Source organism: Bombina bombina, chromosome 7, assembly GCF_027579735.1.
Source record: "Bombina bombina isolate aBomBom1 chromosome 7, aBomBom1.pri, whole genome shotgun sequence".
Taxonomy (NCBI): domain Eukaryota; kingdom Metazoa; phylum Chordata; class Amphibia; order Anura; family Bombinatoridae; genus Bombina; species Bombina bombina.
The window spans coordinates 214,680,665-214,706,293 of NC_069505.1; the positions used below are offsets into that span (position 1 = coordinate 214,680,665).

A 25,629-nucleotide genomic window follows, 5' to 3' on the forward strand; every position below is an offset into this window, starting at 1 on the left:
GGGAATAAATAGCTACTAATTAACTACTTCAAGAATTACTAGAGTCAATTTTAATTGTATTTATAATAAAATAATTGGCCCCCATTTATGAAGCTGCCAAAAGTTAAACTTATGGTAAATTTAACTATTTGCAAACACTATATACCCATATACAGAGTTGGCTGAAGCTCTGTTTATTCCAAGGACATTGTTTATGACAAGAGGTCACAATATAGCGCTGGAGGAAAGGAGATTTAATATCCAACAACGTAAATGTTTTTTCACTGTAAGAGGAATAAAATTATAGAACTCATTGCCTAAGGAGGTAGTAAATGGCAATACCTTAAATACATTTAAATATTGCTTAGATTTCTGACTAGAAACGGAATACAGGGATATACAGTAATTGCTTGTGTTAAATAGGTCACCTTTTTAATGGGATTAAGCTAAGATCAATTGGCATTTTTTATTGTAAATCCGGTTGGATTTGTATAGGTTGAACTCCATGGACTTCTGTCTCTTTGTCAACCTCATCTACTATGTCAGTGTTTTTCAACCAGTGTGCCGCAGCACACTAGTGTGCCATGAGAGATCCTCAGGTGTGCCGCGGCAGACTGACAACAGTGTGACATATTTTTTAAATTTTGCTTGTTTTTTACTCCCAGTGCAGGGGTGTCCCTCTTTCAAATTTTGAAATATTGGGAGGTATGTGACAGGCTCATCAGGCAGACAGTCAGGCATCATTTTCAACCATTACAATCATTATGATTGTTTGTTAATAAAATGTCAATATGTCACGTATAGTTTGTAGGAGGCATGGCATCACAGCACAATGTATACAGTATGTGTGTGTGTTTGTGTATGTGTACATATATATATATATATATATATATATATATATATATACTGTATTAGGCTATAATTTGTGATTTTTTTTAAAATTTTGGGATGGTGGTGTGCCACGGGATTTTTTTAATGTAAAAAAGTGTGCCACGATAAAAAAAAAGGTTGAAAATCACTGTACTATGTGTGTTACTATGTTGCTGTGTTACTATGTTACTATGCTACTATGTTAATTTTACTATGCTGCTATGGTGTTACTATGTTACTGTGTTACTATGTTACTATGCTGCTATGTTACTTTTACTATGTTGCTATGGTGTTACTGTGTTACTATGTTACTATGCTACTATGTTAATTTTACTATGCTGCTATGGTGTTACTATGTTACTGTGTTACTATGCTACTATGTTACTTTTACTATGTTGCTATGTTACTATGTAACTGACGAATATGTAAAAACACATAACATTGGTTTCAGTGGCTATTTATATATACGGCACATTTACTACTACTGTGTATCTTGCGGAGAGAATCTCCACCGGCAGTGACGTAACCAGGGATTTCCCTTTGGTAGTTAATGTGCATGTCTAACACATACACACGGATCAGGGTGTGAGGACTCAGAGCATGACAGCTCTGCAACAGGTTTTTTTCTTGGAGTGCAGTATGGCACGCAATATGATTGGCTGCCAAAAGAAAAGAAAAAAAAGCAGACTAGGGAAGGGCAGACAGAGGCAGGAGAATAAAAGGATGTAAGAGTCATATATAACTTTTGTTTGGCACATAAAAACTAATAGTTTATCAATGAACCTTATTATTACACTTAACGTTAATTTTAATTATTATTTTGACAATAAGCAAGTTTACCATCACTTTAAGAAGCATCAGTCTTACTAACGCTGCTTCTTTAATGTGTCCTCAGAGGCACAGTAGAATTAAAATTAAATTTTCATACAAAACATGCAGTTTACATATTTTATTTTATTTGCTTCTTTCTCTTTGTATCCTTTGTTGAAAAGCACACCTAAGTAGGCTTAAGATCAGCAATGCACTTCTGAGAGCTAGATACTGATTGGTGGCTGCATATATATGTCAGTGGCTCACCAATGTTTGTAGTTAAGTCGCAGTAGTGCATTGCTGCTGCTTCTTCAACAAACAAAGAAAATGAAGCAAATTTGATAATAGAAGAAAACTGGAAAATTGTTTAAAATGGTTTGTTCTATCTGAATCATGAAAGAAATTCTAGGTCCAGGCACCCCTAAATTCTCTTTAAATGTGATCATGTGTTATAAGGTGGGAGATCCATCTCATATACACACATAAGCCGTCTGATAGCAGGTGGCTGTTTTATTGTGTCGGCTGGGGTTTTACTGGGTAAATAGTAATGATTTGTTTCTCTTCTAGAAAGTCTCTTGAATTTGAAGATGCTTCAAGTGCCAACTCCATGGGCTCTCCCTCACCTGTAGAAAATGGTACAGAAAAGCAGCACAGATCTGGATCCAAAAGCACTTTAGAGGAGAACGCCTATGAAGACATTGTGGGTAGGAAGATGTTATGGTATAAAATATGTGTCTGTGGTGTAGCAGTTACAGTGTTTTGTCTTTGTTGCTTTTTATTATAAAACAACAAACTGGAGCAGATAGTTCACGAATAACGTCTTTAGCACCCTTTGTTTCATTGCTCTATGAATTATGAGACCAAACTTAAATTGGATAGCACTCGCCTTCTGGAGATCGATAAAGTAACGGCTTCCGCTTTCGACTTGAATCCCGGTGCTCCAGTTTATGCAGAGTTGCCGAGATGGATGCGGCAGACGCTCTTATTGTGATCAAATGATGGTGTAAAAAACAGACAGGATCACTCGCTCTTAGCGTGTATCACGCGTGGGATACTAGGTACCTAGTGGAATGAAATGTGCAGGTTAACAGCTTTAGCTTCAATATTGTTTGATCACAATAAGAGCGTCTGCCGCATCCATCTCGGCAACTCTGCATAATCTGGAGCACCGGGATTCAAGTCGAAAGCGGAAGCCGTTACTCTGGAGGAAGAGGGGTGAGTGAGATCTCTCTATCGATCTCCAGAAGGCGAGTGCTATCCAATTTAAGTTCGGTCTCATAATTCATAAAGCACTGAAACAAAGGGTGCATTGAATTGTATGAACGGCTAAAGAGGTTATTTGTGACTATCTGCTCCCATAACGGAGTATTTGAGTTATACATACAACGAAGCCAGGAGTGTTCGATATATTGTTTATCCTGTTGATATTCCATCACTCTGCCACATAGTGGCCATAGTAATCACCTGTTGAAGGATCGTTACAGTAACAGCTGTTTGATTTTCACCTTTATCTGGAGACATTTACAGCTACTTTCACCCATTGGCGTTCAGATATTAAGGATACGCTATTTCAAGGACCAATTTGGGACTACATTTTATGTATATACATATATACACTATCTTTTTTGATACGTATCTTGTTTTTTTCTTTAAGGTGGTATATTGAATATATTTTTTGTTTTTTTCATCAATATATTTTTTTTTTTTTTTTTTTTTCATTTTATGCATTCAGATAGTGATGTATTTTTTCTAGCTGTCTAACTAGGCTGTTTTTAAATTAAGTCTGCTTTTAAGAGCAATATTCTAAGCTTTGCTACAAAGGAGACGTCCCTTTATTTTAAACGATAATTTTATTCATATACTTACAACCATTGTTTTTATTTTTACATATTGATTGTGGCCTAATATCCTGACTGGATGTTTATGAATAAATGTGTTTGTTGCTTCTCGCTTTCTAGCGCCCTCCTTTTTTTCATCTGCTACTTGGGAGCTACAATGTTTTTCAGGACTTTACTTATATATTTAACCCCTGTTTTTTGGGGTCAGACACATTGTGCTAGATTACAAGTGGAGCACACAAATATTAGCACTATTTTGTGTTAATATCACTTGAGCGTAATCAATACTGCTTCTATTTTTGCGCTCATATTACAAGTCTAAAGTCATTTTTTATTACTCAAGTGATAGTCTAGCGCATGCTATCTTCTGCAGGTCGGATAGTGTGGGTGCGCTAAATCCCTAAAATAGCAGACTTGTGTGGGGCGTACAGTAAAATTAATGTCGGATATCACCTGAGCTGTAAGGCAATAGTGCCTAAAAATTCAGCCAAGTAGTGGAGATCTTCATGTATTTTTTTTTTTTTTTAAATTCGTTTTTATTAAAGGAATCGAGCGTTACAACATTTTCACACTAATCATGTTACGTATAGACAATAATCACTTCAAATGAACATTTGTACAGTTACACAGCTGTTTGAGTTCCAATACACAGGTGTGAGCATTCAGGTGTGAGTGATCAAAAGTCATTGTAGAAGTGGCATATCTCAGAGGTAATGTCCATATCTCGGGTCTCAGTTTATTATTGCGCACTCCATTCCTTAAAAATATATATATTTTTTTAAAACACTTAAAACATTTAAAACATATGAATTAACTATCTACAAATACAAATACTTTGACCAGGTGTCCATAGGTGGTTTAACTGTGAACAGTTTCGTATCCAATAGAAGACAGATAGGAGAGGTTGGAGGGGATGGTAAAAGGGGGGGGGGGGCGGGAAAGAAAGAAAGAAAGGAAGAGGAAAAAAAAAAAAAAAAAATTCTGATTAAGTTTCTCTCCTCTCTCTCCCCTCTAGGTTTCCCCCCCCCCCTCCGCCCCTCCCCTTAGAATAACATCACTTCAAAGGGTTCTCGATTCTGTGTGGTCTGCCCCGCGTGTTCTGCCCCTCCACCCATTTCCATCTGTTGCATTGCTTCCAGATGAGCAAAAGGTTTTAACACCTGATTTCGAATGGCTAGGTCTAGTGAGTCTAGAAATGACCACCATTTCCTCAAGAAGGGACGCAGTCTACGTTTTGTGTCTAGTCGAACATCATACTGCTCCACAAAAAGTTGTTTAAGCAGCAGGTGTTTCAGTTGTGCTACTGTTGGGGCCTGTCTAGTTAACCATCTTGTGAGAATGCATTGCCTAGCTAGAATAGTGTATAATGTAAGGAATTTGTGTATTCTTTTGTGTGAATCCTCCCATTTTAGCATGAAAATTTCTACCTCTGTTATTACTGTTTCTATGTGCAGTGTAGTTTTAAGCCAGTATTGACAGTGACTCCAGAACCTCCTAATCTTCGGGCAGGTGTAAAAGTAATGGTTAAGTGATGGAGCCTCTGAGTTACATTTAACACATCTATCCAAGACTGAAGCATTCCATTTTGATAGTCTATGAGGTGTAATGTAGTCCATATGTAGGATTCTAACCTGTGCCTCTCTGTGTGACACTGCTAGTGTCGCTTGTTGTACGTGTTCTAGGCTCTCCTTGATGTCTTGTGTCGTTATTTCTGTTGAACAGTCGTTGTTATACCTGGCTGATATGTCACTTAGGATCTGGGACTCCTTTTGTTGTATCAGTCGTGTGTATATATGGGACAAAGAGAAGGCCCCTGCCCTGAAAAGTGTTTGTGAAACTGCGAAGGGTGATGCATCCCAGAATCCCGCGTTAGAGGATTGCATTGACGCTATATAGTGGCACAGTTGTAAGTAGGCATAAAAGTGTTTGTTTGGGATTTGGTATTTATCTCTTAAGTCTTGAAATGACCGTACCGTGTGTTGTAGCGTGTCCAGCGCGTCACCAACCATTTTGAGGCCGGTTCTGTTCCAGATTCGGAATGGTCCTTGATCATTCCCCGCTGGAAAATCTGGGTTTCCGATTAAAGGGATGTATTTTGGTGAGGGCATGCCAGTTTTCAGGTATTTATGGATTTTTTGCCAAGCCTTAAGTGGGTCTGCGTACAGCACATTGTTGTGTACCCCCGGCGGGAGCGTCTTTCGGTCCCCATATGGTAGATAAGACAGCGCCACAGGTGTCACCATCGCCTTTTCAAGGCTGGCATCGCCGAAATGTCCTGTGTTTAATTGCCAGTCCAGGACCAGACGGGCCAATGCCGCCCAGTTATACAGTCTGAAGTTCGGGAGACCCAGTCCTCCCGCCGAGTATGGAAGTTGCAGCTTCTCTATTGCTATTCTCGGTTTGCCCTTTTTCCAAATGAATTGAGATACTGCTCGGTTGAGCAACTGTATATCTGTCTTGGTCATGAGGAATGGCAGCATGAGCAGGGGGTAGAGTATTTTGGGCAATATCGTCATTTTGACCAGGCTAATCCTACCTGACAATCCCAGAGGGAGATTGAGCCAGTTGGATAGCTGGGAAGCGATTTGGGTACCTTTTTCTGAGATGTTTAGTTTGTAGATTTTGGAGGGGTCTCTATGCAGGTGGATGCCTAGATAAGTCAGTCTCTCTGTTACTTCCACAAAAGGGAAGTCATGTGTAGAGTGAGGGTGTTTACTGAGCCACATTACCTCAGATTTAGAGGCATTTATCTTATACCCTGAGAAGCTACCGAAGTCGGTTATCGTTCGGAGGATGTTGGGAATGTGTGTTTGTGGAGAGTTCACGAATAGCAACATGTCATCCGCGTATAGTGCCAGGTGGAGGGGGACTCCTTTAATTACAATTCCCGGGAAGGTGTGTCTGAGCTTTATTGCCAACGGCTCCAACGCCAAGTTGAACAACAGCGGGGACAGGGGGCATCCCTGCCTGGTGCCTCTTTGAAGGGTAAAATCCCCTGAAAAGAGTCCGTTGGATAGAATCCGCGCCACCGGTTTGTCATAAATTTTATCCAACACCCCCAGAAATGGGCCGTCAAAACCGAATCTACGCAGTGAGTCCATCAAATGTGGCCATTCTACCCGGTCGAAAGCCTTCTCTGCGTCTAAGGACAACAGGAAGGCTTCCGGTGAGGCATGTGCGGCACCATCTCTCCCCTTTGTCCAGTAATGTTCTATGACATGCAGGACCCTGCGGAGGTTCACCACTGAGGTGCGCTTGAACACAAAGCCTGTTTGATCTGGGTGGATCAGATCCGGCAGGATCGTCCGCAGCCTATTTGCCATGATTTTAGTGAACAGCTTATAGTCCACGTTTAGGAGCGATATCGGTCTGAAAGACTCTGGTAGCGAGTGATCTTTGCCGGGTTTGGGGATCAATGTGATGTGAGCCGCTGTGAACTCCTTAGAGGGTTGTGTTTCTGTTAGCATCAAAGCGTTAAATACCTTGATGAGTGTCGCGGATAATTGTGGCTGCAGGGCTTTGTAGAACTTGGATGGGAGTCCATCTGGGCCTGGTGTCTTGCCTATGGGGAGACTTTTGATGGTGGTGGATAGTTCATCCTGTGTGATTGTGGCGTTTAGTGCATCTTTTTGATCTGAACTAATTTGGGGTAACTCTACTGAGCTCCAAAATTGAGCTATTGTCTCTTTTGGCGCCGGTGCTTGCTTGGTGTAAAGGTGTGTGTAGTATGTTTTAAAACACCTAACTATATCTTCGGGATCGTTATATGTCTTGTCTTTCCAGCGTAAAGCGGTTACTCCAGTCTTTACAGTGTGTGGTTTGGTCAGAGTCGCTAACAGTTTGCCCGCCCGGCTTCCAAATCTATATAGTCTACCCGCTGTTTTCAACAGTCCTGCCGCTGCTTGCTGCTTCGTAAATGTTTCTAGATCTGTTTTAGCTACTATGTAGTTATCATATGTTGTTCTCGACCCTGTCTGAAGGTATTGGAGGTAGGCTTGTCCTAGCTGTTCTTGCAAGGTCCTATGTCTGTATTGGGTTTTGTGTTTTACTTTTGCAACGTATGATATTATGTTGCCTGCCAGCACTGTTTTAGCTGCTTCCCAGAAGAGTGTAGGGTTGTCTACATGTATTGCATTGTCTGTTACATAATCTGTCCAAGAGTGTTGTAAAAATTTAACAAACGATTCTGATTTAACTAAGTACGTGGGGAAACGAAGTGTGTTCCTGTTAGTGTGGTGTTGATCTTCATGTATTTATGTCAAATACTATTTTAATGAAACTTAAAGGGACAGTAAACATTAATATTTTTATTCTTTAATCAAAAATATCTTGTTTAATTATATTTATAAAGCAGCTTTTTTTTTAAACGTTTTCTATTAATGTTTATATTTTACCCTCATAATTTCTTTTATTTGCAATTAGACAGCCCACCCACCGCTTCTCCTTTCTAATTTTTTTTTTTACCTTTTGTCTGTTCTGCCTATCACTGCATTACCGATCGCGCCATTGCATTCTATTGAGCGCGCTCCGTCAATATAAAAAAAAACGGATTCTGCGCATGCGCACTTTGTTACTCTTTCCCTCAGCTGTCAAACTGACTGTCAGTGAGGTAAACGGATTGCCGTTACATCAATAGTTTAAATTAATAGTTAATTTAGTCCAGTCAATTAAGATATGCACCTATCTGATTAATGAAACAGAAATAAGAATGTGTTGCAATGATTCACTATTTTTTCATGCAGATAAATAATTTCAATATGTATGCTAGGCTGTATAAGAATAAAAGATTGAACCGGGTAGGAAGAAAAATATGTAAATGGATAAAGCACATACTGCATTGTACCTTATACCGGTATTTTCATTTTTTCCCGTTGTTGCTCAGTGCCTTTATTTCCATGAGCTTCATGAGCGCGCTCATTAGAATGGTCAGGGGGCGTGTCAACGGGCGGATAGAAAAACAAAAACATTAGATTGTGTCATAGAGGGCGGAGATTAGAATATACAACTGCGATTTTTTTTCTAATAAACAAAGTCTTCTGTTTACTGACCCTTTAAAGGGACACTGAACGCAAAACATTTCTTTCGTGATTCAGACAGAGCAGCAATTTTAAGCAACTTTCTAATTTACTCCTATTATCAATTTTTCTTCATTCTCTTGGTATCTTTATTTGATAAAGAAGGCGTTTAAGCTAAGGAGCCAGCCAATTTTTGGTTCAGCCCTGGACAGCACTTTCTTATTGGTGGGTGAATTTATCTACCAATCAGCAAGAACAACCCAGGTTGTTCACCAAAAATGGTCTGGCATCTAAACTGACATTCTTGCTTTTCAATCAAAGATACCAAGAGAATGAAGAAAATTTGATAATAGGAGTAAATTAGAAAGTTGCTTAAAATTGCTGCTCTATCTGAATCACGAAAGAAAAAATTTGGGTTCAGTGGTCCTTTAAACATAAAACTCTTCATTAATACATATATACGCAATACAGTATATGCACACACACAAATATATACACACACACACAAATACACACATACACATATACACACACATACACAGATATACACACACAAACATACATACACACATACACAAATATACATACACACACACATACACATACATATACGTTAACTGGGGGTGGCGAGGGAAATGAAGTGGGTTGAAATTCTTATATTCAAGGACTGAATCACTTTGTATAATACTTATAGTCCCAGAATCCCAGAACCTAATGCAATAATATACATAGAAATGTACAAATATGTGTGCAAGAGAGATTTGCAACACACAAAGAGAAAGATTGCAGGTTGCTGGATTGTGTAATAACTGTACCCACTGTAGATAAAGGTCAGACACATAAAGAATGATACTTACTTATTCTTTATGTGTCTGACCTTTATCTACAGTGGGTACAGTTATTACACAATCCAGCAACCTGCAATCTTTCTCTTTGTGTGTTGCAAATCTCTCTTGCACACATATTTGTACATTTCTACACATACATATACACCCACACACACACAGATATATAAACACACACATATACACCCACACACACACACATATATAAACACACACATATACACCCACACACACACACATATATAAACACACACATATACACCCACACACACACACATATATAAACACACACATATACACCCACACACACACACATATATAAACACACACATATAAACCCACACACACACACATATATAAACACACACATATACACCCACACACACACATATATATAAACACACACATATACACACACAAACATTAATACACATATATGCACATATACATTCACACACACACATACACGCATATACATACATACAGACAAACAATACACATACATAAACACACACATATACACCTACATATACACACATATACACACACAAACATTAATACACATATAGGCACACATACATTCACACACACACACACATATATAAACACACACATATACACCTACATATACACACATATACACACACAAACATTAATACACATATATGCACATATACTGTACATTCACACACACACACACACACATACACGCATATACACACATACAGACAAACATTAATACACATACATAAACACACACATATACACCCACACACATATATAAACACACACATATACACCCACACACACACATATAAACACACACATATACACCTACATATACACACATATACACACACAAACATTAATACACATATATGCACATATACATTCACACACACACACATATAAACACACACATATACACCTAAATATACACACATATACACACACAAACATTAATACACATATATGCACATATACATTTACACACACACATACACACATACAGACAAACATTAATACACATACATAAACACACACATATACACCTACATATACACACATATACATACACACAAACATTAATACACATACATAAACACACACATATACACCTACATATACACACATATACATACACACAAACATTAATACACATACATAAACACACACATATACACCTACATATACACACATATATATACACACAAACATTAATACACATACATACAAATATACACACATACATAAACACTAGAGCTGCATCAACTAATCGTTATAATCAATAATAATCGATTATCAAAATAGTTGTCAACGAATCTCATAATCGATTAGTTGGTTTGCAATTACTTGTTCTGGGCACAACACCAGCTGATTTACTCCAATGAGCTCCTGCATATGGTATTGTGTTTTATGGTTATGTCCTTAGCCTAAAGGACGTCTACAGACGTTTACTTTTCACTTTTTCAGGACAGTATAAGTTTACAACTACGCCTGGCTCATGTGCAACCCAGAAATAATAGGAGTTGTCATTTGTATTGTTTATATTAAATCAGGAGATTTGTGACTATGCTTTGCATGATTTAGTGCTGAGCTTGTTATTTACACTCAGTCCTAGATTGATGGGAGTTGTTATTTCGAATTGATGTGCACTGTTTTCTGTTTGCACAATTATTAGCAGATTGCTTGCTATTGCTGATTATATGTACTGTATAGATAAATGTGTATGGCTTTGTCCCTTTATTGATATTAAGTCCTTAGCACATTTGACTTTTTTTAAAAAAAAATTAATAAATTGTGATATTATATACCAGATTCATCCTCTATAAGGTTATATGTATGTTATTTTTTAGAGCGGACTAGATATTTGTCCCTAAACTTATAGCTGGTTATTTACCATTGCATATAGATATTCAGGATATTTTTTAATGTTAGAATGAAGTCAAGGGTTACTTTGTTAAGAGGCCCCTCGCCAAAGTGGAAAACAGCATTGGTGAAGAGCTAACAAAGATAAATATCCCACTTTGGCAAAACCCTACTTATGCATCTCAAGCACATTAAAGGGACATTAAACCCAAAAATTTTCTTTCATGACTCAGACAGAGAATACAATTTGAAACAACATTCCAATTTACTTCTATTGTCTAATTTGTTTCATTCTTTAGATATCCTTTGTTGAATAAATAGCAGTGCACATGGATGAGCCAATCACACAAGTCATCTATGTGCAGCCTCTAATCCGTAGCTACTGAGCCTATCTAGATATGCTTTTAAGGAAAGAATATCAAGAGAACGAAGCAAATTAGAAAATAGAAGTAAATTAGAAAGTTTTTTAAAATTGTATTCTCTATCAGAATCATGAAAGAAAATGTTTGGGTTTAATGTCCCTTTAACACCATGGCCCATAGTTATGAAGGTCTGGCGGACCGGATCCAACACTGCGGATCAGGTCCGCCAGACCTCGCTGAATACGGCGAGAAATACGCACGCCGTATTCAGTATTGCACCAGCAGCTCACAAGAGCTGCTGGTGCAACGCTGCCCCCTGCAGACTCGCGGCCAATCGACCACCAGCAGGGGGGTGTCAGTCAACCCGGTCGTACTCGATCGGGTTGATTTCCGGCGATGTGTGTCCGCCTGCTCAGAGCACACACACATACAAACATTAATACACATATACACACACACACACACACACAGTTAACCTTTGATGATATACCAAATCCCTTAAATTCTGTTTCAAAACCTTTTTGTTTCATAAAATATAAATAAATAAATGTAACTAAAAACCTTTATTATCATAGCATTTTCTTGTGTTTTGTTATGAAAACTAGCAGGCGATAATGGTTTACTTCAGTTTTCAAAAAGCTCTAAATATAATAGTGGCATTTTGGTATTAACTTATCACTTTTAATATATTTGCATTGAGCGCACTAATAGCAAACTCATAGCAAACTCATAGCGCACTCATTGCATTTTCCATTACAAATTTTGGGTGAGCTAAAAAAGTTCCATCTGTGTTAATAGAATGCTTTGGTTAAAATCCAATGGTAATATCAGAATGTGCGTTATTCTTTGTGCGACACAGAGAACAAGACAGCAGACTCAGCGCTAAATTTGTGGGAAATATTGGAAATATTGGCATCAAAACACGTTATTTTTATACAACACACAAGGTATTTTTACACAACACACAAGGTATTTTTACACAGAACACAAGTTATTTTTACACAGCACACAAGGTATTTTTACACAGAACACAAGTTATTTTTACACAGCACACAAGGTATTTTTACACAGAACACAAGTTATTTTTGCACAACACACAAGTTATTTTTACACAACACACAAGGTATTTTTACACAACACACAAGTTATTTTTACACAGCACACAAGGTATTTTTACACAGAACACAAGTTATTTTTACACAGCACACAAGGTATTTTTACACAGAACACAAGTTATTTTTGCACAACACACAAGTTATTTTTACACAACACACAAGGTATTTTTACACAACACACAAGTTATTTTTACACAGCACACAAGGTGTTTTTACACAGAACACAAGTTATTTTTGCACAACACACAAGTTATTTTTACACAACACACAAGGTATTTTTACACAACACACAAGTTATTTTTACACAGCACACAAGGTATTTTTACACAGAACACAAGTTATTTTTGCACAACACACAAGTTATTTTTACACAACACACAAGGTATTTTTACACAACACACAAGTTATTTTTACACAGCACACAAGGTATTTTTACACAGAACACAAGTTATTTTTGCACAACACACAAGTTATTTTTACACAACACACAAGGTATTTTTACACAGCACACAAGGCAGCGTTGGCGGTCCTCGGCAGCATGGAGGCTCCTCTTCATCCAATGTCCATCTTATACTGAATATTGAATGCAAGGTACCGCAATCAATTTGGGGTACATTGCATTCCTATTGGCTGAATTTTTAAAACAGCCAATAGGATTAGAGATACTGAAATCCTATTGGTTGTTCAAATCAGCCAATAAGATTTCAGTAGATTTCATCCTCATGGCTGATTTTGAAAATTTCAGGTACCCCAATAAATGTGAGGTACCTTGAATTCAATATTCAGTTAATACTTTGTGCGGGCGGTTAGTTTATTTTTCTCTTAATAGTTTGCACGGGCAGTTCTTTTTTTTTTTAAATATTTATTGTGGGCAGTTAGTTTTTTTTTATTACTTATTGCGGACGGTTAGTTTTTTTTTTCAATACTTATTGCGGGCGATTTTTTTTTTTTTTGTAATGCTCCATTTATCTTAGTTGCATCCCGATGGATTCCGAAAATGGCAGGGTTGTGAAAGAATCCACCGCAGGTAGATTCTTTCACCACCCTGCCATTTTTGGAATCGACCTGGATGCAGAATTCTTTTGGATGCGCGCGCAGCCAACATTCCTTTGAGGATGCGTGGGCAACTGGCGACGGACGCGTTACAAACGCGATTATAGTATTGATTATCTGGCCACTCATACCTTTGTACCTTTGTATATCAACGTACTTTATTAATATAAGCTTACACAGTTATTTCCCCCGTCTCTCATTCCAAGGTTCTTATATTCAAAAGAGCAACTTCATCTTTACATTTCCTTTAAATAAATGGATGGGTTGTCAGTTAGAATTTATATCTGAGATTAACTACCTGTGAAACTGCTTTGTGAATCCATTGTGATTTGCCTGTTTTTGTGCTACACTGAGAATGTATAAGTGTTCATTAAGCAGGAAAACAAGTAAGTTATTTTCTGTTTCTTTTTCCTTTAACTTATTAGTTTTTACCAAAGGAGCACTGTTTAATATCCCTTTAATAAATTGTTTGAGGTTATGACAGATATCTGGCTACATGCTCTGCCTAGCTATGGTTGCTCTGATTTGTTATGAAATTGAGTTGGGTCTGACTTAAAACTTTCATATGAAATAGTGTTTTTTCTCTTTCTTTCTTCCCTCTAATTGGGATTTTTGTTCTCCATCCCTGACAGATTAGTAATATAATTGTTCTGGCTCAGTGATCTTGCCTCTATTGCATGACATTTATGCATTTAACAAATAGCATAACATAAAATGTTGGGAAAGGTAAAATGTCAGGCTCAGATTACCACATTGATGCTGGACTTTTGGTCATCTTTGATTTTCTATGGGTCCAAGCTTACTTACTTTTCTGGTCTAGGTGCTGATAACTTGCCTATTTCTGGTCTAGTCAGTTGCTGATAACTTGCCTATTTCTGGTCTAGCCAGGTGTTGATAACTTGCCTATTTCTGGTCTAGTCAGTTGCTGATAACTTGCCTATTTCTGGTCTAGTCAGTTGCTGATAGCTTGCCTATTTCTGGTCTAGTCAGGTGCTGATAACTTGCCTATTTCTGGTCTAGTCAGGTGCTGATAACTTGCCTATTTCTGGTCTAGTCAGGTGCATATAACTTGCCTATTTCTGGTCTAGTCAGGTGCTGATAACTTGCCTATTTCTGGTCTAGTCAGTTGCTGATAACTTGCCTATTTCTGGTCTAGTCAGTTGCTGATAACCTGCCTATTTCTGGTCTAGTCAGGTGCTGATAACTTGCCTATTTTTGGTCTAGTCAGGTGCTGATAACTTGCCTATTTTTGGTCTAGTCAGGTGCTGATAAGTTGCCTATTTTTGGTCTAGTCAGGTGCTGATAACTTGCCTATTTCTGGTCTAGTCAGGTGCTGATAACTTGCCTACTTCTGGCCTATTCAGGTTCTGATAACTTCTATTTCTGGTCTAGTCAGGTGCTGATAACTTGCCTATTTCTGGTCTATTCAGGTGCTGATAACTTGTCTACTAGTCAGGTGCTGATAACTTGCCTATTTCTGGTCTAGTTAGGTGCTGATAATTTGCCTATATCTGGTCTAGACAGGTGCTGATAACTTGCCTATTTCTGGTTTAGTCAGGTGCTGATAACTTGCCTTTTTCTGGTCTAGCCAGGTGCTGATAATTTGCCTATTTCTGGTCTAGCAAGGTGATGATAACTTGCATATTTCTGGTCTAGCCAGGTGCTGATAACTTGCCTATTTCTGGTCTAGTCAGGTGCTTATAACTTGCCTATTTCTGGTCTAGTCAGGTGTTGATAACTTGCCTATTTCTGGTCTAGCCAGGTGCTGATAACTTGCCTATTTCTGGTCTAGCCAGGTGCTGATAACTTGTCTATTTCTGGTCTAGTCAGGTGCTGATAACTTGCCTATTTCTGATCTAGTCAGGTGATGATAACTTTCCTATTTCTGGTCTAGTCAAGTGCTGATAACTTGCCTATATCTAGTCTAGTCAGGTGCTGATAACTTGCCTATTTCTGGTCTAGTCAGGTGCTGATAACTTGCCTATTTCTGGTCTAGTCAGGTGCTGATAACTTGCCTATTTCTGGTCTAGTCAGGTGCTGATAACTTGCCTATTTCTGGTCTAATCAGGTGCTGATTACTTGCCTATTTCTGGTCTAGTCAGGTGTTGATAACTTGCCTATTTCTGGTCTAGTCAGGTGCTGATTACTTGCCTATTTCTGGTCTAGTCAGGTGCTGATAACTTGCCTATTTCTGGTCTAGTCAGGTGCTGATTACTTGCCTATTTCTGGTCTAGTCAGGTGTTGATAACTTGCCTATTTCTGGTCTAGTCAGGTGCTGATAACTTGCCTATTTCTGGTCTAGTCAGGTGCTGATAACTTGCCTATATCTGGTCTAGTCAGGTGCTGATAACTTGCCTATTTCTGGTCTAGTCAGGTTCTGATAACTTGCCTATTTCTAGTCTAGTCAGGTGCTGATAACTTGCCTATTTCTGGTCTAGTCAGGTTCTGATAACTTGCCTATTTCTGGTCTAGTCAGGTTCTGATAACTTGCCTATTTCTGGTATCTGACATAACTTGTACGTTTGAGTGGTATATACAACTGTATTTGTAAAAAGCTTTTGAATAAAGCTTAGTGAAAAATAAATGTACTTTATGCTATAATTATGGCAGTGGCTAGCCTTGTTGTCTGTAGATTGAAGCCCTGAGTGGTTTCCTGCAAATAAGGCAAATGGTGGGTGGGATTTGGGTATTGGGTTCATGTCACAGAGGGGATCCAAAACAGCTTCCACTGCATGATAAATGTAGCCCAATGTCTTCAACATGATTCAGATAGAGCATGACATTATAAATATGTTTACTATTTTCTAGTATCTATTATCAGGAGCAGCAATGCACTACTGGTAGCTAGCTGTTCATTGGTGGCTGCACATATACACCGATTGTCATTGGCACACATGATGTGTTCAGCTAGCTCCCTTTAGTGCATTGCTGCTCCTTCAACAAAGATTACTGAGAGAATCAAGCAAATTTGATAATAGAAGGAAATTGAAAAGTTGTATTAAATGTTATGCTGTAGCTGGATGATGAAAAAAAAAATGTTTTTGAGTTGCGTTATTTAACCCCCTATAGCGCAGCCATTACAAGTTTTCAAACAGCCGGCTTGTGCGTGCAATATGGTTGCGTTGAGCTTTCCTCATAGACATCAATGGGGAGAGCGGGCTAAAAAAAAAGCCTAACACCTGCAATCGCGGAAAGAAAAGCTCCGTAACGCAGCCCCATTGATGTCTATGGGGAAACGTCTAAACACCCCTAATCTGCTGCCCTCGACATGGCCGATACCTACATAATGTTATTAAGCCCTAATCTGATGCTCCCGATATCGCTGCCACCAAAATCAATCTATTAACCCCAATATACCACTCCCAATATTGCCGCCACCTAAATATAGTTATTAACCAATAGAACGAGAGCTACTTAAATCCTAATGGCTGATTTGAACAGCCAATAGGATATTAGCGGCTCTAATTCCTATTGGCTGATTCAAATTTTTCAGCCAATAGGAATGCAATGGACGCCATCTTGAATCGCGTGCCTTGCATTGAAGATTTAGTGTATGGCGGCGACCGCATGAAGAGGATGCTCCGCGCCGGATGTCTTCAGGATGGACCCGCTCCGCGCCGCAGGGATCAAGATAGAAGATGCCGCCTGGATAAAGATAGAAGAGGCTGTCTGGATGAAGATAGAAGAGGCTGTCTGGATGAAGACTTCTCGCCGCCTGGATGAGGACTTCGCCACCTGGATGAAGATCGTTCATGTGGGACTTCAAAACTGTAAGTGGATCTTTGGGGGTTAGTTTTTTAAGGTTTTTTTTTTTAGTTCAGGGTTTGGGCAGCAAAAGAGCTAAATGCCCATACAAATGCCCATACAAATGCCCTTTTTAGGGCAATGGGTAGATTAGGTTATTTTAGAATTAGGTTTATTATTTTTGGGGGTTGGTTGGGTGGTGGGTTTTACTGTTGGGGGGTCTTTGCATTTTTTTTCAGGGAATAGAGCTGATATCTTTGAGACAATGCCCCACAAAAGGCCATTTTAAGGGCTATTTGTAGTCTATTGTAGGCTAGGGTGTTTTTTACTTTGGGGGGGCTTTTTTATTTTTATAGGGCTATTAGATTAGGGGTAATTCTTTTTTATTTTGGATAATTTCATTTGTTATTTTTCGTAATTTAGTGTTTATTATTTTAGAGTAGTGTTAGGATTAGGGGTTACTAGTTTAATTTAGTTTATTGCGATGTGGGGGGCTTGCGGTTTGGGGTTAATAGGTTTATTATAGTGGCGGCGGTGTAGGGCTTAATAACTTAAGTATAGTGGGGACGATGTGGGCGGATGGCAGATTAGGGGTTAATAATATTTAAATAGTATTTGTGATGCTGGAGGGTGGCGGTTTAGGGGTTAATAACTTTATTATGGTGATGACGATGTCGGGGAGTGGCGGAAAAGGGGTTAATAAAAATGTCGGGAGTGGCAGATTAGGGGTTAATAACTTTAATATAGTGTTTGCGATACGGGAGGGCCTCGGTTTAGGGGTTAATAGGTAATTTATGGGTGTTTAGTGTACTTTGTAACAGTTTTAGTTAATAGTTTTATGTTACTTTTTTCTAGTGTAAAACTCATAGCTACTGCTTTTAGATTGCAGAACGGATCTTGTCGGTAAAGGCTGCAACGCAAGCTTTTTAGCCTCACCACAATACTCGTAATGGCTGCGCTATGGAAGTGCCATGAAAAAACGTAATTTTTACGTGTGCGGGACTGACGTTGCGGTACAGGCTAAAAGACTTGCGGTACAGCTATACCGACAAGACTTGTAATGGCTGCGGTCCGGTTTTAGCACTGAAATTACCATTTTTTCAGCGTTAAAACATGAACGCACAACTCGGAATCTAGGTGATTGTTTGCATTAGAATTTGACCATTTCTCAGCTGGACTGTATTTTCCTCTCATGTAGAAGTGCAGAAAACAGCCCTTATTGAGCTTGAGAGCTTTCAGTATAACGTTTCCTCTTTGCCTGGGGTAAGGTTACTCTCAGACCTGGCAGATTGCAGGAGCAAACAAACTTTTTTGTACCAACCCATTGTAATGACAAATATTTAAATGATATAATTACTAAATGCAGATATTCTCCTGGGATTGTGGTTCTTAAAGGGACAGTCAACACCAGAAATATTGCTGTTTAAAAAGATAGATAATCCCTTTATTACCTATTCCCCAGTTTTGCATAACCAACCCTGTGATTAGCTTGTATCTAATCCTCTGCAGACTGCCCCCTGATCACATAACATTTATTATCTATTGACTTTTATTTTAGCCAATTAATGCAGTCTGCCACAAGCCACAGGCGTGATCACGTTATCCATATCGCTCACATGAACTAGCTCTCCCCTGTTGTGAAAAGCAAATAAAAAAAGCATATGACAAGAGGCAGCCTTCAAGGGCTTAGAAATTATCATATGAGCCTTCCTAGGTTTAGCTTTCAACTAAGAATACCAAGAGAACAAAGCAAAATTGGTGATAAAAGTAAATTGGAAAGTTTTTTAAAATTACATGTCCTATTTGAAATATGAAAGTTTTTTTTTTTTTTACTTGACTGTCCCTTTAAGGCTGACAATCCAACATTGCTTTATTTAGGAATCCCTCAGTTTGGAATAAATCCAGATACTGAGAGGTGATATTTGGCTGCGTGGGAAAGATTTTCCTGGGAAATGGGTAGGAGCAGAAAGAAGTAAAAAGCGGTCTGTGGTAAGATAATGCTTATTTGTGGTGGATAAAGGAGATTTCAGCTGTGCAATGTACTTGGCACTTCCAATATGCCGTATTTCCAGGGTTTTGCATATAATTCCCAACATATCCAGCTACCTTCAGTTTCATTTTAAAACAGTTCTCTATGGAGGAAATCCTTTATCATATTTACATTGTTAATGGGACATTCTAAAACAAATATTTATTATTATTATCAGGTATTTGTAGAGCGCCAATAGATTCCGCAGCGCAGTATTTTAGCATGACTGTACTTAACTTATTATCCATACTAATCCATATGAAAGTCCCTCTTGGGAACTGAAAGTCATACATTACATTAAAATACAGTTGCATATTTTTTATACATTAAAAGCACAGTCTACTCAAAATTAAACTTTCATGAATCAGATAGGGAATGCAATTTTAAACAACTTTCCAATTTATTTTTATCTTTAAATTTGCTTTGTTCTCTTAGTATTCTTTGTTGAAACCTAGGTAGGCTCATATGCTAATTTTTAAGCCCTTGAAGGCTGCCTCTTATCTCAGTGCATTTTGACAGTTTTTCACAGATAGACAGCGTTAGTTCATGTGTATCATAAAGATAACATTTTTTGAGCTCACTCCCGTGGAGTTACCTAGGAGTCAGCCCTGATTGGCTAAAATGTAAGTCTGTCAAAAGAACTGAGATAAGGGGGAAGTCTGCAGAGGCTTAGATACAAGGTAATTACAGAGGTTTAAAGTGTATTAATATAATCGTTTTGGTTATGCAAAACTGGGGAATGGGTTATAAAGGGATTATCTATTGTCATGAGATGCAGGACATATGCAGGACACAGCAATGATGGTACAACTCTATTTTATTACAGAGCATAGCAATACACATCCAGACAGGTTGATTGTACTAAACTAACTGCGACACAGACACCGGACCTAAGCCCCGCCCACCAGCTAGTGACATCACATCCTGCTATCATCACATCTTCCCCTTTTTCAAAGGCAAAGCATACATTCACATATATTAAACAACAAGGTACACCAACAGGGTATACACAACATTTTGTTTTAGAACATTATAAAAAAAACAGATAGATTAGAAAACATGAACAAACAAATTACATCCTGACTTGGACATCGGGGTAGACTACCCTAGTCCACAGTGACCATGGGATTATTCTGCCCATACTTCCGGTCACTGTTCTAGCTAAAGTCAGTCCCTGTATCGGGCCGGAAGCCTCACCACTCTTCCGCTTGATGTAACTTTGCATGAATTGTCCTCTGATACAGAAGATGGTGAACAAGAGTCTGCTGGAGGCAAAGATATATCCCCGCTATGATCTTGCTGAGGGGAAGGCACCTCTCTTAGAACAGGAGATCCCACCGGCGGTGGTACTGAGGTATCCGGTTCCAGACTCTCAGGTACAGGCTGAAGATGTCTTCGGTTACGGCGTGTAACCGTCCCTCCCTCTGTAAGGACTGTGTAAGACCTTGGTTCTGGAGAGCGGCCCACTACCGTAGCAGGCGTCTTCCATTTCTTCTCATCATCCAGTTTAATTCTGACACTTTGGCCCGCTTTCAGTTCCTGTAAAGGCCTGACAGAATGTCTCCTGTCGTAGAAGAAACGATAACCCTTTTTGGCCTCTTCATCCCTCCTAAGGACTTCGTCCCGAGGAACAGGGCCAGGCGGCTTGAAGACACCCACTGAGGGTAAAGTGGTGCGAATCTGGCGTCCTAGCATCAGCTGTGCCGGGCTAAACCCGGTGGCTTGAATGGGCGTCGCCCTGTATGACAAGAGGGCTAGGTACGGTTCAGATTGCTTTAGGATGAATTTTGTTGTTTGAACTGCCCTTTCAGCCATTCCGTTGGCCTGCGGATAATGTGGACTTGACGTGGAATGTACAAAATCATATTCCCTGCTGAAGGCACTGAACTCTGTAGAAGCGAACTGCATGCCATTATCACTCACCAGCTCCATTGGAATGCCCCAGCGGGCGAACAAGCTCTTCAGGCGAATGATAACGGCCTGACTTGTGATATCATTCAGGGGTGCTATTTCCAAATACCTGGAATAGTAGTCGATAACAACAAGAAACTTTTTCCCGTGCAGTTCGCACAAATCAGCAGCTATTTTCTGCCACGGCCCCGCAGGCAGCGGAGTAGACATTAAGGGCTCCCTTCTCTGAGTAGGCCGGCGTTCCCGGCAAAAGGCACATTTAGACACGTGATTTGCAATGTCGGAGCTGATCCCAGGCCACCACACAGCTGTAGCTGCTCTTTCTCTGCACTTTGTAATGCCTAAGTGGCCATCATGAATCCTGTTTAACATCTCCTTCCTCATGCTGACAGGAATTACAATACGGTCTTGGAACAGCACCAACCCCTCCAGCTCCGTGAGCTGCGACCTCTCTGGCTGGTAAGCATTTAAAGACATCCAGGCTGCCCGGCTCTCGGGCCAGCCATCTCTTATGTACCTTATAACTTCTTGCAGATCTGTGTCCAAATATGTCTCTTTCTTTATCTCTTCCAGTTTCCTTGAAGAAATGGACTTAGAGGCCAGAACTGAATCAACATACACTTTTACATCCGATTCTGTAGAGGATTCTTCAGCAGCAGCCAGCGGGAGCCTGGACAGTGTATCTGCCACAACCAGCTGCTTCCCCGGCACATGCACTGCCTGAACATTGAACCTGAGCAGTCTCATTAAAAGTCTCTGGCATCTCAAGGGTGTTTTGTCGATGTCATAAGAATTGATAAGAGGGACTAGCGGTTTGTGGTCAGTTTCCAGACTAAATTTCTCCAAACCCACTAGATAACGCTGAAAGCGCTCACAGGCCCAAACTGCAGCCAGGCACTCTTTCTCAATTTGAGCGTATTTTGACTCCGCAGCCGTCAGTGTGCGGGAACAGTAGGCGATGGGCTGTAGTTTGTTGTCATTCAGCTGCAGGAGTGCAGCCCCCAACCCATAACTGCTTGCATCAGCACTAACCACAGTCTTTTTTGAAGGGTCGTAGAACCCCAGCACTGGGGCAGACCCCAGCAGGGACTTAGCATGCAGGAACGCTTTTTCTTGTGAGGGTCCCCAGACCCAGGCAACATCTTTCTTAAGCAACTCTGTGATAGGGTGCAAAACTGTAGATAAATCTGGAAGAAACTTGCCCACGTAATTTACTAGGCCCAATATCTGTCTCAGCTCATGTACATCAGAAGGGCTTTTCATCTGTTCGATAGCCCGAATTTTCTCGGGGTTCGGCTTGATGCCATCCCCGTTGATGATATGCCCAAAGTAGCATAATTCAGTTTTACACACCACTTCAAAATGGCCTATTCTGTTACATTTTCTGCATCTTTTATCTCTGGCCGGGCATATAGCACTCTGATCATGAGCCCGGTAGCACCGTGTGCATCGGCCATGTTGCGCCCATCCACTTCTAGGCCTTTCCAGTACTTTAGATCTACCGCTCACACTGTGCCTTTCACTAGCAATTTTCCTAGACTGTTGTACTTCATCCACAATACTCTCAGACCTCAGATCAGCACTTTGCTGTTTCACCAGTTCACTCTGGCGGGCCATCCTAATAGCCCCGTCTAATGTTAAATCAGGCTCTAACTGCAGCTTCAGGGAGACTTCAGCATCTGCAATTCCAATAACTATTCTGTCTCTGATTTGCTCTTCTTTAGCAACACCAAACTCACAGAATTCAGCTAATTCATACAGGCTGCGCAAAAATGACTCCACAGATTCTCCCACACGCTGATTACGTTTGTGAAAACAAGCTCTCTCATGAATCACATTTCTTTTGGGCACAAAGTGGGCACTGAGTTTATCCATAACTATATCAAAGTTAACTTCTTCCCCTTCTTGGAAAGTAAAAGCATTGAACACTGGCTCTACATCTTTCCCCATAGAGTATAAAAGAGAATTAACTTGTACTTCACCACTCTCCTTGTTCAGTTTGGATGCAATCCTGAAGCGCTGAAACCGCTGACGCCATGTGGGCCAAGCTGCAGGCTGAGAAAAGTCAAAAGGCTCAGGTGGGGTAAACTTTGACATCGTCATCATCAGAAACAGAAGCGTAGTCCAGAACTTCTGACACCATGTCATGAGATGCAGGACATATGCAGGACACAGCAATGATGGTACAACTCTATTTTATTACAGAGCATAGCAATACACATCCAGACAGGTTGATTGTACTAAACTAACTGCGACACAGACACCGGACCTAAGCCCCGCCCACCAGCTAGTGACATCACATCCTGCTATCATCACATCTATCTTTTTAAACAACACATTCTGGAGTAGACTGTCCCTTTAAAGGGACATAAAAGTGCAAAACAAAAATGCTTGAATGCGTTAAAGCATTTTATAATTGCACTTTTGCTTTTATATAGCTATGTGTTTAACCCTGCAAATGGGTTAATCAAACAATTAAAGTCAGCACCAATGCTCTACTGAGAGCTAGCTGAACACATCTGGTAAACCAATGACAAGAGGCATATGGGCATAGCCACCAATCACCAGCTGGATCCCAATAGTGCATTGCTGCTACGGAGCCTGAGGTGTGCTTTTCAACACAGGATACAAAAAGAACAAAGTACATCTGATAATACAAGTAAATTAAAAAGTTAATATTGCACATTTTTTTTTCAAAGTTTAATTTGGACTTTTATGACCCTTTAAAAAGAAAGGTAGAATTCACAAACAACTTCGTGTTTATAAGGTGGAATAATTACTCCAAATTCATTATAGCCATTCAGTATTGGGTTATATACATTACATTACTATATAAAGCCCTGGTAAGACCTCACCTTGAGTATGGAGTGCAGTTCACAAAAAAAGATATTGCAGAACTAGAAAAAGTTCAGAGAAGGGCCACAAAGCTAATAAGGGGATTGGAGAATTTAACCTATGAGGAGAGGCTAGCCAAACTGGGTTGGTTTTCTTTAGAAAAAAGGCGCTTGAGAGGTGACATGATTACTTTATATAAATATATTCAAGGCCCATATACAGAGATGTCAGAAGCTCTGTTTATTCCAAGAAAATTGTTTGTGACAAGAGGTCACAATTTAAGGTTGGAGGAAAGGAGATTTAATCTCCTGCAACAGAAACGTTTTTTTCACTGTAAGAGCAATAAAATTGTGGAACTAGTTACCAAAGGAGGTAGTGAATGCCAATACCCTAGATATATTTAAAAATAGTCTGGATACATTTCTGTATATAAACAAAATTCATAAATATGATTGCTAGTATTAAATGGATCACCTTTTAGTGGGGCTATTTAAGCTTAACTGGAGTTTTTTGTTAGTATTTTAGATTTGTATAGGTTGGACTTCGGTCTTTTTTCAACCTTATCTACTATGTTACTATGTTTCATTCAAGTCTGAATTCCTTGTTGTTGCTTACAAAACTCCCATAACACCACACAAATGAAAAATGACTTTTAGCATCAGAGCTTATCACTATTAGATCCATAATAATCTCCCAGTTTAACCAAACATCACCATGACCTCACACCACAACCTCACACCACAACCTCACACCACAACCTCACACCATGACCTCACACCATGACCTCACACCACAACCTCACACCACAACCTCACACCACAACCTCACACCACGACCTCACACCACGACCTCACACCACAACCTCACACCACAACCTCACACCAAAACCTCACACCACGACCTCACACCACAACCTCACACCACGACCTCACACCACGACCTCACACCACGACCTCACACCACAACCTCACACCACAACCTCACACCACAACCTCACACCACAACCTCACACCACGACCTCACACCACAACCTCACACCACGACCTCACACCACAACCTCACACCACAACCTCACACCACAACCTCACACCACAACCTCACACCACAACCTCACAGGCCAGTGCATAAAGAGGTATGAAACTCAAAAAAGAACTTTCATGATTCAGAGAGAACATACCGTTTTATATAACTTTCCAATTTACTTCTATTATAACATTTGCTTAATTCACTTGATAATCTTTGTTGAATGAATATCATTGCACTACTGGGATCTAGCTAGGAAGATCAGGTAAACCAATAATAAGAAGAATATATATGCAGCCACCATTCATAAGCAAGCTCCCAGCTGCTCCTG

At 39.6% G+C, this 25,629-nt stretch overlaps 1 protein-coding gene across 3 annotated transcripts in view; it reads left to right on the plus strand.

The window, feature by feature from the left end:
• DENND2B (DENN domain containing 2B) overlaps positions 1-25,629 on the plus strand; it is an 804,449-nt gene that overhangs the window by 527,105 nt on the left and 251,715 nt on the right. For all 3 annotated transcript variants that reach the window (XM_053720608.1, XM_053720607.1, XM_053720609.1), the window contains one exon: positions 2,227-2,363. In XM_053720608.1, coding sequence (XP_053576583.1) covers positions 2,227-2,363 — 137 coding nt within the window. The remainder of the gene's footprint in view (positions 1-2,226; positions 2,364-25,629) is intronic.